Here is a 14214-nt window from a genome sequence, read left to right on the forward strand (position 1 = left end):
GCGGACTATACTAAAACATCAGTTTTCATTTTGCAAAATCATTTCATAAGGTCAAGACGAACGATATAAATACCGGATATCCAAAACAACGGAGGTATTACAACGACGTGTATACCTATCATTACGTGACTGACATTCGTGTTTGTTTTAGTAAATCCTATTTGATGTATGTATAGATAACAACGAGCAGCTACCCGGTGCAAACGAGCTTATCTATGTGACAGATATGCAAATTAGCAATTCTTGAAGGATTTGTAACTTGAGAATTTTCAAGAAAATATCTCTTGCGTTGTAAAAATGCCAAACATTTGACGGGTCCAGTTAAATGTACGAATATGGCTTCTTTAATAACTTATGTTCTTGCGGCATACATAAGTTTTGCAGCGTCTTACAATTTGACCAATGGAGATGAAAGTTTTCTTTTTGATACATTTCCTGGAGACTTTCGATGGGGAATCACAACGTCTGTTTACAGGAATTTTAATAACGGGAACCAAACAGGTAAAATTTAATTTCTTCAAGTTCATAATTTTATCATTTCAAAACATTGTGAATTTTTAAAATATATTTACCTGTAAAAACCCAAACTTCATGCACGTTTTTGAAAATTTACCCTTTTTTAACATTTGCAATCTGTTTGATGATGCATTTTTGTCATAGAATTTTTCTTGTAATGTATTTAATAGCTTTCTCTGAAAATTATCTTAAGACTTCTGCTTTTGTGTTGCAGCGATTCAAAGACTTCAGGAAGACATAGAAGGGCTTAAATACATTGGGGTATGCATTCAGTATTTCTATAACTATAGTGAAACATTTTAAGCAAGTCTAATGTAAATCTCTGTTTTTTTTAATCTAGAATTTCTTTTATTTTGAAATTCAAGATAAATTTCATGTGCCACTTAGTCTTCCGAGAGCAGTTTTAGACGTGAATGAGTGCAAAAGATATTTTATCTGAAACGTCTTTTGCTTTCGCCCGTCGATCTGTATTCTGTTTGTGTGCTAAAGAGCTAACAAGAAAAAACGAATAACAAAATTTGGTCGAGCACTATTCTTTTCCATCTTCTAAAACTGAGCATTGTTATGGAACACACGGCACACATATCGAAGACGCATACAGTTATAATTTTGTTATGTTTTGTTATAAGTATAATCGGGCGCGACAAATTGATTCCAAAAGTCACCTTAATGGCGTTATACCGCAACGTTGGATTCAAATACAAATGTGGCCCATTTATTGTGTCTGTTATTCTAGGTATCCACATTTAAATTGACACTAGACTGGGATGCCCTGGCAAACAATTCATCCACTACAGGGCTAGACGAGGAAACAGTTGGTTTTTATGTAACGGTGCTCGAACAACTACAACGTTATGGAATAGAACCGCACATAACATTGTTTGAAAAAGACGTTCCTGCAAAAATAAGGGTATATCTTAAAACAAACATTCTATTCGAGAAAGGTTTCGAACTGTTCTAACATTATGAACACATTTATTAACTTACAGAACTGGAAAGAATAGACAATGAGGACTTTCGTGTTTTATTGTTATATGGGTCGAATGCTGAGTATCTCACCAACCAGACTTTCCAAGCAATAAACTTTGTATCTTTATTTTGGAATACATTTTTGAAACGTAAGAAAAACGAATTAAGGTTGTTTTTTCCCTGTCATACTCCCATATAGCCTGTAGCACTAATGTCTAGGACAATATTTCACCTGACCTTGTAGAATTACTTCAAAATTCATAAATTGCTCTTTATAAACATACGCTTTATCTTCACACAACTCATTTAAATCCATGAAAAATGAATGGTTTTAGATGTTCTTGTTTAGTTTCTAGTACGTGGAGGAATGGTCGATAACATTTCTGTACTGCAACGACTATGAAACTATTATTAACCTTTACCCTGCTAAATTTCTATAACGAACTTGTGTATCTTTCAATTTGGACAGTATCATTAACTGTTAACAGGGTGCTTACCAAAAGATACTGACTGAATAACGAACAGTGCAGGTCATGATCAGAATGCACGGATGTGCAGGCTGATCATGATCTACACCGGTAGAATCAGTCTGTCCAGTATGATAAGGGTTTAGTCTATGCGGGATGTTTAAACATTGACAAATTCGTGCTAATGAATGCAGCTCAAACCAGTCATCGAATTTATTGAGCATAAATAGATATTTAGGAATGTTCATGTACTCGGTTTTCTTTTTCAGGATGCCGGGGGTTGGTTCAACAACAACAGTGCTGTTGACGCATGTGCCTTTGCTAAGAATGTTTTTGAACAGATTGGTTCTTCTAAGGTAAAATGCAAGTGTAAAGCTGTAAATGTTTTAATTGAAAAATATCATAGTAGCGACGAAGCTATAGTTTCGATAATATCAGCTTTGTCTTTGTTTGCGTGACCGTTAAAATGAGATTTAAATAAAATAGTATTGTGTTGTTGGGCGAAGTCCTTAAAGACATTTTTGACACAAATTTTAAATTTTTGTTTTTAATCTGATTAATAAGTATATACACTTTGTTTTCTCTTTGTAGAAATCATTAAATGATTATCATATTTGATTATTTATTTGTATTTCATTTGTCTTTACAAGGTTAAAATGTGGAGTACTTTTTCGGATCCAGTAAATATGGCCATAAAGACTTATGGAGATGCTGATAATAAAAGTGTCTACATTGCAGTACATAACAAGCTGAAAGCCCATTCATGCATATACCAAGAATATCATAAAACAGTAAACAAAGGTATCTACAGCGATCTTAATTCTGGGTTTTAAAGACCTGCTTGTTTTTTCACTCATACCTGCCAGGTTAAGGAAGCCGTCCACTGGCTTGTGGAAGCTCTAACCCAGTTTACCACCCGTATCTGAAACAGTATCCGGAATAGAAGAGCGCACATGGTCTTTCTTCCTCTGTTAATATCTGGAAAGTCATTACTTATACTGAACTTAGTCAGTTAAACCAAAGAAAGTTAGTTAGTTATACCAAAGAAAACAAACATGTATAAGGCGATTTCAGTATTAAAACTTAACTTCACGTACAAGTAAATATTTTACCCCGGCTATTTTTCAAACGGTTTCTTTCTCTTTTTCTCCACGTTTTTTTTATTTCATTCAATATCGGAAGGAATGTCAGTCATCATTTCCTCTTTAGTTCTTTTTCGTCAGTCGTTACTTTGATACTTTGAAGTCTTATTGATTTTTAATCCTCGCTTTCTAGGTAAAATAGGCTTAGATCTGAAGGGTAGTTGGTTCGAGCCAGAATATCCATTGGCGTCTGCCATAAATGATACATTAGATAAAGCGTTCGCGTTTGAGGTTGGTTTGATTATGGGAGTACTGAGTACAGGGGACTATCCGTCAGTGATGAAAGAAAGACTTGGTAGCAGACTACCGACATTCACTGAGCAAGAGCAATCTTCTTTGATAAGTAAGTATATGATTTATCTTTAGTTTTCGTCAAAACTTATCAGAAAGGTTACATATGGTATATTGAAATGAGTATAAAATATAATCTTTATCTCATAAAAGTCTGTTGGACAAAATCTAGGTCAATATTCAGACAAACGTTATCAAATTATAAGTTTTTATAAGGGTATGGTAGATATCATCTCATTATTTAAAATTGTAACCGAAAGGTTACGAAATATATGGTGTTTTACTCCCTTATTTTCTTTCCATTACAAGCAGATAAATAAACCTTAGTGTTCTGTCTCGATATCAGGAATGCATTAGGAAAATGACTATGAAAAGCATCATAAGATAAGATAATATTTATTTAACGTCAGTTATAGATAAAAAAAAATCAACATAAACTTGAAGCTTGTATCCTACATAAACATACTATCCTATAACATGCAAACAAACAAACTGTAAATAAGAGCATCATTAAGACATGACTAAAAATATTAGGTTCTGAAAATTAATATTTTGTAGCAGCCTAAAACCATATTTGAAAGACATGATATGACATCACAGCGAGAGAGACAAACACATAAAATTAATTGATCAATACTAATGAAAATACTTATAAAACAGTGAAATAAGACATATTTATACAAAAACTTAGACCTGTGTAGTGTCTGCTGATCATGATTAGGAGTCTAAAACTACTTGTATCTTCTCATAGACAAGTTTAGATGAAGTGATCAGCAGCTACCTTTCAGGATGGATTTAAACATGAAAGTATTATAAACAAAGAGAAATACATACAGCACATATGCAAAATAACTAAAACTAAAACTAACTAGGACATTAGCTTAAAACATGCAGCTAAGATAGAACTAAAATAAATAAGGTACAGCAAATTAAGAAGGATGCATAGCAGGGGGGCATCAAAACGAAAGAAAACACTAAGCAGACTGGGTATGATTTAGGCGCACATGGAACACGCACACTTGTGACCACTCCAAGTTTGGATCAGTCGCTTGAATTCCATATAACTGTCGTACACCTAACTTCGTTTGGAAGACTGTTCCAGTCAAAGCGAAAACCCTTCTTACCGTATGTGGTTGTGCTTACTATGGGTACCTCAAGAGTGTTCGTATATCTGAAACTGTAATTAGAGGATCTTACTGAAACAAGTTCTTGTATATATACAGGAGGGATTTTATTTAAACTTTTAAAACCTCCATAGCAATAAGTCTTAGTCTACCTATGTGAAGTGCTGGCATATCAATTTTGCTTAACAGTGAGTAATTACTAGATGTGTAATCATAAAATACAATTTTCAGAGCCCTAGGTTGCAATTTTTTCTAACTTATTAGTATTTTCTTTACTACAAAAATGCCAAAACTAACGGACTGTAATTGAAATTCGATCTTATGAAACATTTGAAAAAAATAAAATTTTAGTATCTTCTTTTAAATAGCGACTTAACCTTTTTAATACATTTGATTGTCTCGCCGCCTTATTACAGACACTTGAAAGGTGAACATTAAAATTTAATAGCGAGTCAGTTTCAACTCCAAGCAGTTTTTCATGAGATTCACAAGGTATATTTGTGTCTGATATTTGAAAGCTTTTGATAATAGAGTTTGAGATTTCAACCTTCGCCTTCCCCTTCAACGTCTCTTGTGAAGTTAACGTATGAAGTTGAAGTTCGATTAAAATTCCTTGAGATTTCAAACATTAGAATGAACCTTACTTCTTTTAATCCGCCCATTCAATTTATCCGTAATTATGATCGTTTTTTTTTTCGTGCATTTTGGTACCAATTGTCCGAAAGGGCAGGAATTTTACAAGAGGTTTTAAAAATGAAAAGAATGAAAATTAAATGAAAAAAAAAAAACATTTCAATTAATATAATCATCGCATGGATATTAGAGCGATTACCTAAAAAATCAACAACAAAAAAAAAACACAGAAAAAAACACGATAAAACAATGTGAACAATGTAAAAAACTCGTTAGTGTTGCTCCAAACATTTAGGTTTTATATAAAATTATGTCAGTATAGTCAGTATACAATGCACGATTGTAAATCATACACGAGAGGAAATAAAAATGATTATTACATTCCTAAAATTATTTTCCATTGGGTTTCAATGGACCGCGATCGTGCAATATTTTTCCATATCATGACGTTGAACGCTTTCATATCGGACTAGTCCCAATCCGTGACTCTAGTTACCTCCCCTGACGGTCCGTCCATTGCGAATCTCGTTTCTTTAGATTTCTGTTGCTATTGTGTATTTGTTTAATTTGTAATTTATGCAACATTTTGTTTACTTTTACACTTTGATTAATCTGACCTATTAGATACTGGCATGTAGTAATTTATCAGACTGAAATGAAATGAAAGTTATAATTACGTCATGAGTTGGACTAATATAGGACGTGATATGTTTTCTTAACGTTGTAATGGAAAGAATCGCGTGACGTCCATGGCGTCCACGCGCACGTTGCGACAACAAGTTGACGTCATTTTCGCGGAAAATATTAATGCGCGTCAGTTTGATTTGTTTATTGCATTTTCGGAGAATTCTTTTCCGTATTTTTTCCTGTCTTTCGTGACAAAACGATAATTTATATATAAATTAATCATTTGATAGTGGATATGTAATAAAAAGGTTATCAACTTTGTATGTGGATATTTGCACTCGTTCTTTCGCGGACAATATTGCGCTCCTAAAGTCGCGCAATATTACCGCTGCAGAACTCGTGCATATATCCACATACAAAGTTAATAGCCTATTATGATCATATCAAAGTGATAATGACACTCTGTATGACTCTGTATAATGCCAAACTCTCAGACAGCACAATATGATTTTAATATACTATTTTATAAATAAAGCATCTGCGGATCCAGGACTTTTTGTTAGAGGGACACCAACATTAAAGAGGGGGTTAGCCATTTCAGGGGATGGGGGGGGGGGGGGAGGGGGGTAGGGTAGGGGTAGGGTAGAGTCACACCGAGTTTCAAGACTGACTTTCTTTGTAAAATGTAAGAATCAAAGGGGGAATTAACCCACAATGTCTCTCTGCCAGGCTCTGGTTCCATGCATTTAAAAAATGGAGTTATCCCATACGGCTAACAGGCAAAGTCTCTCATCATGATATCATAAATCTGAAATTGTCTGATACTTCAAAAGAATTTTCCGTCTAACTAGTACCATTTTTATATGTTAATAATTAAAACGCAATTGTCGTATTAAGTGTCCGACAGAAACAGGTTGATTTTATTTGGATGTGAAAATAAAATGTTCCACCAAATGATCGCGCGTATTTTTTTATTTTTTCAAGTAAAATGACTGTCATGCCATGTCCCTCCATCCAGATTTCAGTCTTTGATGCCGAGTATGTGGACAGAGTAGATGTAAAAAGAATGAAGTTTCGACTTTCGTGATATACGTCTCCGGACGTTTAAAACTTCACTTCATACGACAAAAAGGCCCATCTGGTATAATCGATACCGCCTGAGGACACAAATATGCCGTAGAAGTTAAAGTTTGAACAAAATCTCAAAGTTTCTCAAAATCATTTGATAACTTTATACTTCCAGGTTCAATTCAATGTATTTAGTTAAAATCATTAGCCATACAAAACGTCATTATTCTTATACCTATTGATAGTGTTTCGCATCAAATTTAGTCTAATTATATATATGGATAATCAAATAACTTAATAAGCAGAAATCCTGAAACTAAGCTTTTTATTTCGCATAGTAATAAAGCGAAGTCTTAGGCTTACGTGATATTACATGGAAAACTTTAGTAGCAACGTGTGATTTAAATAAAATACACGCATGTCGGTGACGTTTTACCCAAAATATATATGAGAGACGTTGAAGGGAAAGGCGAAGTTTGAAATCTCAAACTCTCTAATATCAGATGTGTTACTTCCAATGCGTGTTGCCTGGAACTTGTCTGGATTTGAATGCATAAGATTGTTCTCAAACCAGTTTATCATATTAATGCTGTCTTCTTGAAGAGTGGTGTTAAGCATATTCATATCTTTATGTTTAAAAGAAAGCGTGTTGTCGTCTGCATAATTGTAAATAGAATTATGCAGTTTCAAGCTGACATTCTACAAGAACGTACCGGCGCTTGAATACAATAAATTTTTGCAATGTTTTTATGCAAATGATGTTCGTTATACACGGTAAAATCATAAAACTGAATCATGCAAAAATGCCAGCCGAAACTTTTTCTTATATAACGATAATATACTTTATCAAGGCTTTGCTTTTATTATTGTTTTACAAATATCTCTTGTTGACAAAAGACACAAATGAGACTTTTATGGGCATATTTGTAACAAGTTTTAAAGAGGTAAATGACATTTATAAACAACATGCAATTTAATCGTTCTTGATTTATGTGTTTTATCTTAATATGAGCGCAACGTCTAGAAAGATAACAAGTTGTAGATGAAAACAAAACGTCGCAACTGCTCACGTACGATCACTCAGCTGAAATATATGGCTAGAAATTTATTTTGAATATCACAGGCAACTTAAAACCGACTGAAGCTCTCACTTGAAGTCATGGAAGCTTTTATCAAGTGTATCTATGTATAAGAGCATTAATGGTTTGGGCATTCTTTATATAAATATGTTTAACAGGGGTATTTTATGATAAACATAGCAATGTACATGCTAATATCAAAAACACCATAATTACCATGTAAATACTATTTTTGAACGTTTTTTTCGCAATTAGTTTTATTTGATCTAGTGTTGCATATATTTTAAAGTTTAAAATATCTTGATGATGAGATGCTTTGTGTGCTATGTAGGGTTAACATATTTCATTGGAATTTAAATGCTATTACTGTATCAGGTTATATTAAGACACACACATTTGACCTTTAAATTTTTGATAGTACAAAGTATAAAATAAACCGCACTGTAAACTCTAAAGAAGTAAAAGAGCCGCACAAAAGAGCCGCATTAGTGGATTTAATATCATTTTACACAACGAGAAAGTACGAACGTCCAATGGCAGTAACTATTTCAAAAATTTATCTTCACAGATTCAACTGATTTTCTTGGTGTTGCATATTACGGAGCCTTTCTTATAGCTAAAGATGACAGAAAAGATACTGACAAAGGTTTTACTCAGAGTGTAAACACCATATGGAAAAGGTACGATTTACTGTCAGCGAAAACATACCTTTTTAATGATAATAAAGTTCAAGCAGAATTTTAAACGGAAGTGTATAAATAAACGAAGTATTTTTGACAGAGAAAGTATTTTTCGGTAGTGACTGACGCTGTAATATATATATATATATATATATGTTTAAGTAAAAGATGTCTCTTTTAATGCTGTAAATGATCACCGCTTATTTTATATGAAAAATAAGGTTTTTTTTAACTGGTACAATATACTCATTGCAAATGTAAGGCGAGATGATCCGGCGACGTATATGTATTCGCAAGGCTTGCGGCTTCTTCTGAAACAGCTGAGTGTTAAGTACCCTGGTGTAGACATATACGTTACCGACACGGGTGTCACGGACGTTACCGATGGTGTTCGCGACAAAATTAGAGTAGAATGGATTAGAGAGCATGCGAACGAAGTTCTCAAAGGTACGTTTAATACTTAAATTCCAACGATAAAAAAAAGTAAATTCAGCCTGAAAATATTCTTTCTTTCTTTTTTATAATCTGACAACTTTTCTTTCAAGTATAACCTTACTGTAGGTGAAATTTCCTTTAAAAACACGCAAATGTCGACGAAGTCATTATAAATTACGTCTATCTGTATTGAATTTGTTTTCCTTTAGCAATAAAAAAGGATCATTTGGGAAATGTAAAAGGGTTTTACGTTAGAACTCTGGTCGATGAAATACAGTCGCCTCTTGAAAAACAGACAAAAATTGGACTGTACACACTTGAAGAGGACAACATTTCTAGATCAAAGAAATCCTCCGCGGTGTTATACAAACAAGTATGTTTATTAGTTATAGAAAGAAAAATAACTTGTTTTTCTGCCGCTGCATTTGTTTAACTGATTTATCATCTGACATAGGAAGGAGAAGAAACTAATCCAGCTTCTTCAATGAGTGCCTGAAATAATTCTTCAACTCGAACAAAAAACAAACCAGCAGGATTTTATTTTGTTTTTGTTTGGTTTAATGTCGCACCGACACTATTGGAGGTAATACGGCGAGTTTTCAGCTTTTATGGGGGAGAAAGACCCCAGCTGCTCCAACATGCATTATTTCATCACGGGCAGGCATCTAGGTAGAACCACCGACCCTTCGTAAGCTAGCTGGATGGTTTCCTCACATGAATATATCAACGCCACGAATGAGGCTCGAACCCACATCGGTGAGGAGCAAGTAATTTGAAGTCGGCGACCTTAACCATTCGGCCACGGAGGCCACTTCAAGAGGAAATACCGAATCTTCCGCTTTAAATATAACACCAAAAATAGGTAGCTAACTTTCTCACATGAACAACAGAATTCAATATCGAGGTTTAGAACCAACACCGGTAAGGTACAAGTGATTTCGATCCAGCGAATTTGGCCATGAAGCTTCCCCCATTCCCCCACAAAAATGAAGAAAAAAGAAAATGATGTCTGATAAAAGAAGAAAACAATTTGAATATGTTTCAGATAATTACTGATAATGGCTTTGAAAGGGGTTACAATGGACCTGGTGGATTTCCAAGTGGACCAGTCTACCATGAAGATGGGATATACTATGACGAATTTCCCAAGGACTTTGCCTGGAGCTCGGCCACGTCTGCTTATCAGGTCGAAGGAGGATATAACGAAGATGGTATTGTTTTACACATGGCTTTCTTTTCAGACTGTTCATTGCAAAAGGGCAATAAAAATTGTAGGAAAATGAATTATACTTTGCAGTATGTTTGTAAAGCAATTGAATGGTTATTGTTATTCTTACAGGTTTGTTCTGAATTGACACATTAATTTGCCTATATCTATTTAAGGAAAAATATTACAAAGATACTTGTGTTACGTTTTGTTTAAAATTATAATTTATTTTGATAGAATAATTATGTCTGCCTGAGGTAATTTGTATGTAAAAGTGAGATTCAGTTCAAAAATATCATATAACTTCCATAGTTCTTTGATAATCAGGAAGGTATCAAACTATGCTAAACATTCTGATTTTGCATATTATCCCTTTTCAAGGTAAAGGCGTGAGTATATGGGATGTCCACGCTAACACGCCTGGTGCTGTTGCAAACAACGATAATGGAAATATTGCATGTGACAGTTACCATAAATATATGGAAGATATAAAGATCCTGAAAGCTTTAGGGGTAAAACATTTAGCAATATAAGGTTACAGAAACATTTTAATAACATGTGAGCCTGTTATGACACCAGGTTAATCTAAGTAATAGTTCTTTATAATCTAATCATGAAAACTCGAGTACCTAGGCCAAACACTCCCGCCTCATCCTAGCCTATCATGATCTAGAGTCAATCAGACTTCCATTGTTTAGTATAGAAATCATGAACTTGTTTTTGATCTTCAGGGTGTAAAATAAAAGAAACCGGCATAAAACGAGAGGAAAATGTTTAATAAATGTTTGTTTGTTTGTTTCTGAGAAAACTCAAATACTTATTAAAGTTGTGATGACGTGCATTTATTATTTACATTATGGGTGATGGATAATTTACTGTATAGAAATGGTTCATTGCAGACAAAATACTACCGTTTTTCGATCGCATGGACGAGAATTTTGCCAAACGGAATAAACGATACCATCAATGAAAAAGGAATAGAATATTATCTGAATCTAACCAAAGCTTTAAAAGAAGCAGGTGAGTTAATGTCAGAATTAAGCCAGAATTAAAGACAGAAAGGAATAAAAACAATTAAGGGATATAGTTTCTGTTATTTTGAATCACTTGCCACTCATTATCCCAAGTTCAAACTAAGGATATAAAATTGTGTTGAGGAATCAAGCTGTCTTTTGGGGAAGTAGACGCTACTTCCCATATTCTTGAAATATATTAGGAGATGCATTTGCGGTCTTATTTCACCATTAAAACAGTTTAATGTTGCCATACGAGTCAAACTGATGTCGCGTTTGGATAAAACGTGACTTTTTGAGTCTTTTCCTAAAAAAACAACATATTGGCGTCTTATTTGGAAGTGAGTGTTGCTTGAATTCCACATATATAATGCACTTATTACTTCTAGATATGTTCGTATTAGCAAATCCTCACTATAGCTTAGTAACTTGAGACATCAAATATGGCAATTTGGCTAAAGATTATTAAAGGTGTAACTTTTTCTTAAAATTTAATATCACCTACTTATCAAAAATGTATCATATTAATAATTCGTTGCTAATAAAATCCGGGGAGATACTTGAACAATTAACATGTACAGAATAAACTAATTAATACTATGAATGAATGAATTTATTGTTTAAATTTTCCTACATTTGTTCTCCAATATAATTTTGATAAATGTTATTTGTAGGAATTGAACCAATGGTGACACTGTACCACTGGGATTTGCCCGAAGAACTTAACAAGATAGGAGGATGGCTGAACGAAAGCATAGTGGATTATTTTGCTGAATATGCAAAACTTTGTTTCCAAAGATTTTCCGAACATGTAAGTTGAAATTGAAAATAATGTGCATCAACTATACCATTGACAAAGAGGATAAATAAATGTTAAAACATTCAGCTTAATTTACATAACATTGTTTTACACAGATATTAAAAATTTATTTCAGAGTAATATCCTCTACAGCAATTGTATACTGTATTCCAGTACAGCTTAACTTTTTCAAACTTGTTTTTGCCGGTTTATGGTTGTTGTTAATAGTTCAAGACTAACCATATCGCTGTAATGTTAGATAATTGTGTAAAATATAGCTTCATATTCAATTTGCAGGTTAAATACTGGATCACATTTAACGAGCCAAAGTTGATTGGACAAGCAGGGTATGCTGACGGCTCGTTCCCACCAAATATACACTCCCCTGACGTAGGTGGCTACATTACTGCGCATCATATTATTAAAGCACATGCAAAGGCATACAGAATATATGATAAGGAATTCAAAACCCGTTATAGAGGTAAAACTGTAGATGTAATGTTTCCGTGTTGTCTGTAATATTTACTGGTTAATCAAACCGAGTCTGTTATTACTTTGCTTGGTTCTATTCTATGCTTCGAAAGGATCCTCTTACAGACTTTATTAACTATCGCAACAGCAATATTAACGTGTCGTGTGGCGGCCTTATAAAGTCTTCACATGCTTGTTTTCAGTGTTGTTATATTTTCTGGTCCTTTTGGATGACGGACTTAATTCAATGTCTGTGTAATAGAGTTCCGCTTAAGGGGTGTTTTTATTACCTCTCATGAACACACTCAATCAAACCGAGTCTGCTATTATTTTTCTTGGTTGCATTCTATGCTTCCGAAGGATCTTCTTACTGATCTTATTGCTATTCAAAAGTCAGGTCCCAATTTCACGAAAAAACTTAAGTAATTGCTTATCTAAGTCTGTTATTTCAAATGCTTGTACTCGCCCTTTATGCGTCTTCAGTGTTGACTTTCTCATCCATAACAGAACCGCATATGTCTATTTCATAGATCAAAACACAAAATTTTTGAATTTTACAGAAAATGCAGTATAGAAATAAGAAAAATAATTAAGCAAATACTTAAGTTCGTTATATCGGGCTTAAATAGAAATATCATATTTGCGTGACTGAAATGAGTACTGCAGACAAATACAGTAACTACTAACCATAGTGTATTTTAGCTATAAATACATTGTTATAGACAAAAATGAACTTTGAATAATAATTACTTAAGTAATAAAACAATTTTAGAATAACAGACTTAACTAAGTAATTACTTAGTTTTTTTTCGTGAAATTGGGGCCAGATTTATTAATTGGCATTGTTAACTCCCTTTGAAATATCAGTTCTATCTGTTACACAGTTCTTTCGACCCACCTCCAGGTAGGTTACCCTTCAGGTATTGCTAATGAAGATTCTGTAACCAAATTGTTTTGTAAACTTGTTGCCTACTGGCTGGGTTCATTTTGCAAGTCCTGGATTTGAAATCTAAGTCTGGTTCCTACTGAAACTGCTTTGGAATGAATAATTTGTTTTCCTGTTCACAGTGTATAATTAAAGTTTGATCACATTTATTTCTTATTCAGATACATTTTGACTACATGTGTTTATTCTGCATATAGGCCTACTGGTAAATTATTTTATAAAGTCTACTGATTGCTATACAAATCAAAACAAGTAATGAGGACATTTGTCTGCGATTAAATTACGTTGCAGAGAGGTATTCTTATTCGTTACTTGTGTGTATAATTTCGCATTCCTTTGTTATACCTCAGTGCCACTACTGAGAAGAATGTTTCATCCGCTTGGTCTGTGATATGTTAATAGATTAAAAAATCATTTTATAACTTGTAGGTAAAATCGGTTTCACTGTAAGCGTGGGTTGGTCGGAACCAAATGACATGTATAACCCCGATGACTTAGAAGCCTCAGACCGGGCAACTGCATTTAGCTTTGGTTGGTATGCCCATCCAATATACATCAACGGCGACTATCCTGAAGTCATGAAGAACACCATCAGTGAGAAAAGCAGGATTCAGGGCTACAATGAATCAAGGTTGCCGGAATTCACAGACGAAGAGAAAGCCGAAATAAATGGTACATGTAGATCTTTTTACAAGCATCTAATTGTTAAAATAGCAACAGTGCAAAGTTATTTTACTGTTAATTATT

The 14214-nt window shown here is 33.8% G+C and overlaps 1 protein-coding gene across 3 annotated transcripts in view; it reads left to right on the forward strand.

Annotated features, from left to right (window-relative positions):
- The first annotated feature begins 46 nt into the window (after positions 1–46).
- Positions 47–14214, forward strand: part of LOC123534954 (uncharacterized) — a 71234-nt gene continuing 57066 nt past the window's right edge. For all 3 annotated transcript variants that reach the window (XM_053519808.1, XM_053519809.1, XM_053519810.1), the window contains exons 1-15: positions 47–501; positions 731–777; positions 1253–1426; positions 2222–2308; positions 2603–2753; positions 3228–3437; positions 8485–8596; positions 8859–9043; positions 9241–9404; positions 10077–10242; positions 10620–10750; positions 11138–11258; positions 11926–12062; positions 12348–12531; positions 13897–14139. In XM_053519808.1, coding sequence (XP_053375783.1) covers positions 336–501; positions 731–777; positions 1253–1426; positions 2222–2308; positions 2603–2753; positions 3228–3437; positions 8485–8596; positions 8859–9043; positions 9241–9404; positions 10077–10242; positions 10620–10750; positions 11138–11258; positions 11926–12062; positions 12348–12531; positions 13897–14139 — 2278 coding nt within the window. In that variant the 5' untranslated portion in view covers positions 47–335. The remainder of the gene's footprint in view (positions 502–730; positions 778–1252; positions 1427–2221; positions 2309–2602; positions 2754–3227; positions 3438–8484; positions 8597–8858; positions 9044–9240; positions 9405–10076; positions 10243–10619; positions 10751–11137; positions 11259–11925; positions 12063–12347; positions 12532–13896; positions 14140–14214) is intronic.

Source organism: Mercenaria mercenaria, chromosome 12 (genome assembly GCF_021730395.1).
Source record: "Mercenaria mercenaria strain notata chromosome 12, MADL_Memer_1, whole genome shotgun sequence".
Taxonomy (NCBI): domain Eukaryota; kingdom Metazoa; phylum Mollusca; class Bivalvia; order Venerida; family Veneridae; genus Mercenaria; species Mercenaria mercenaria.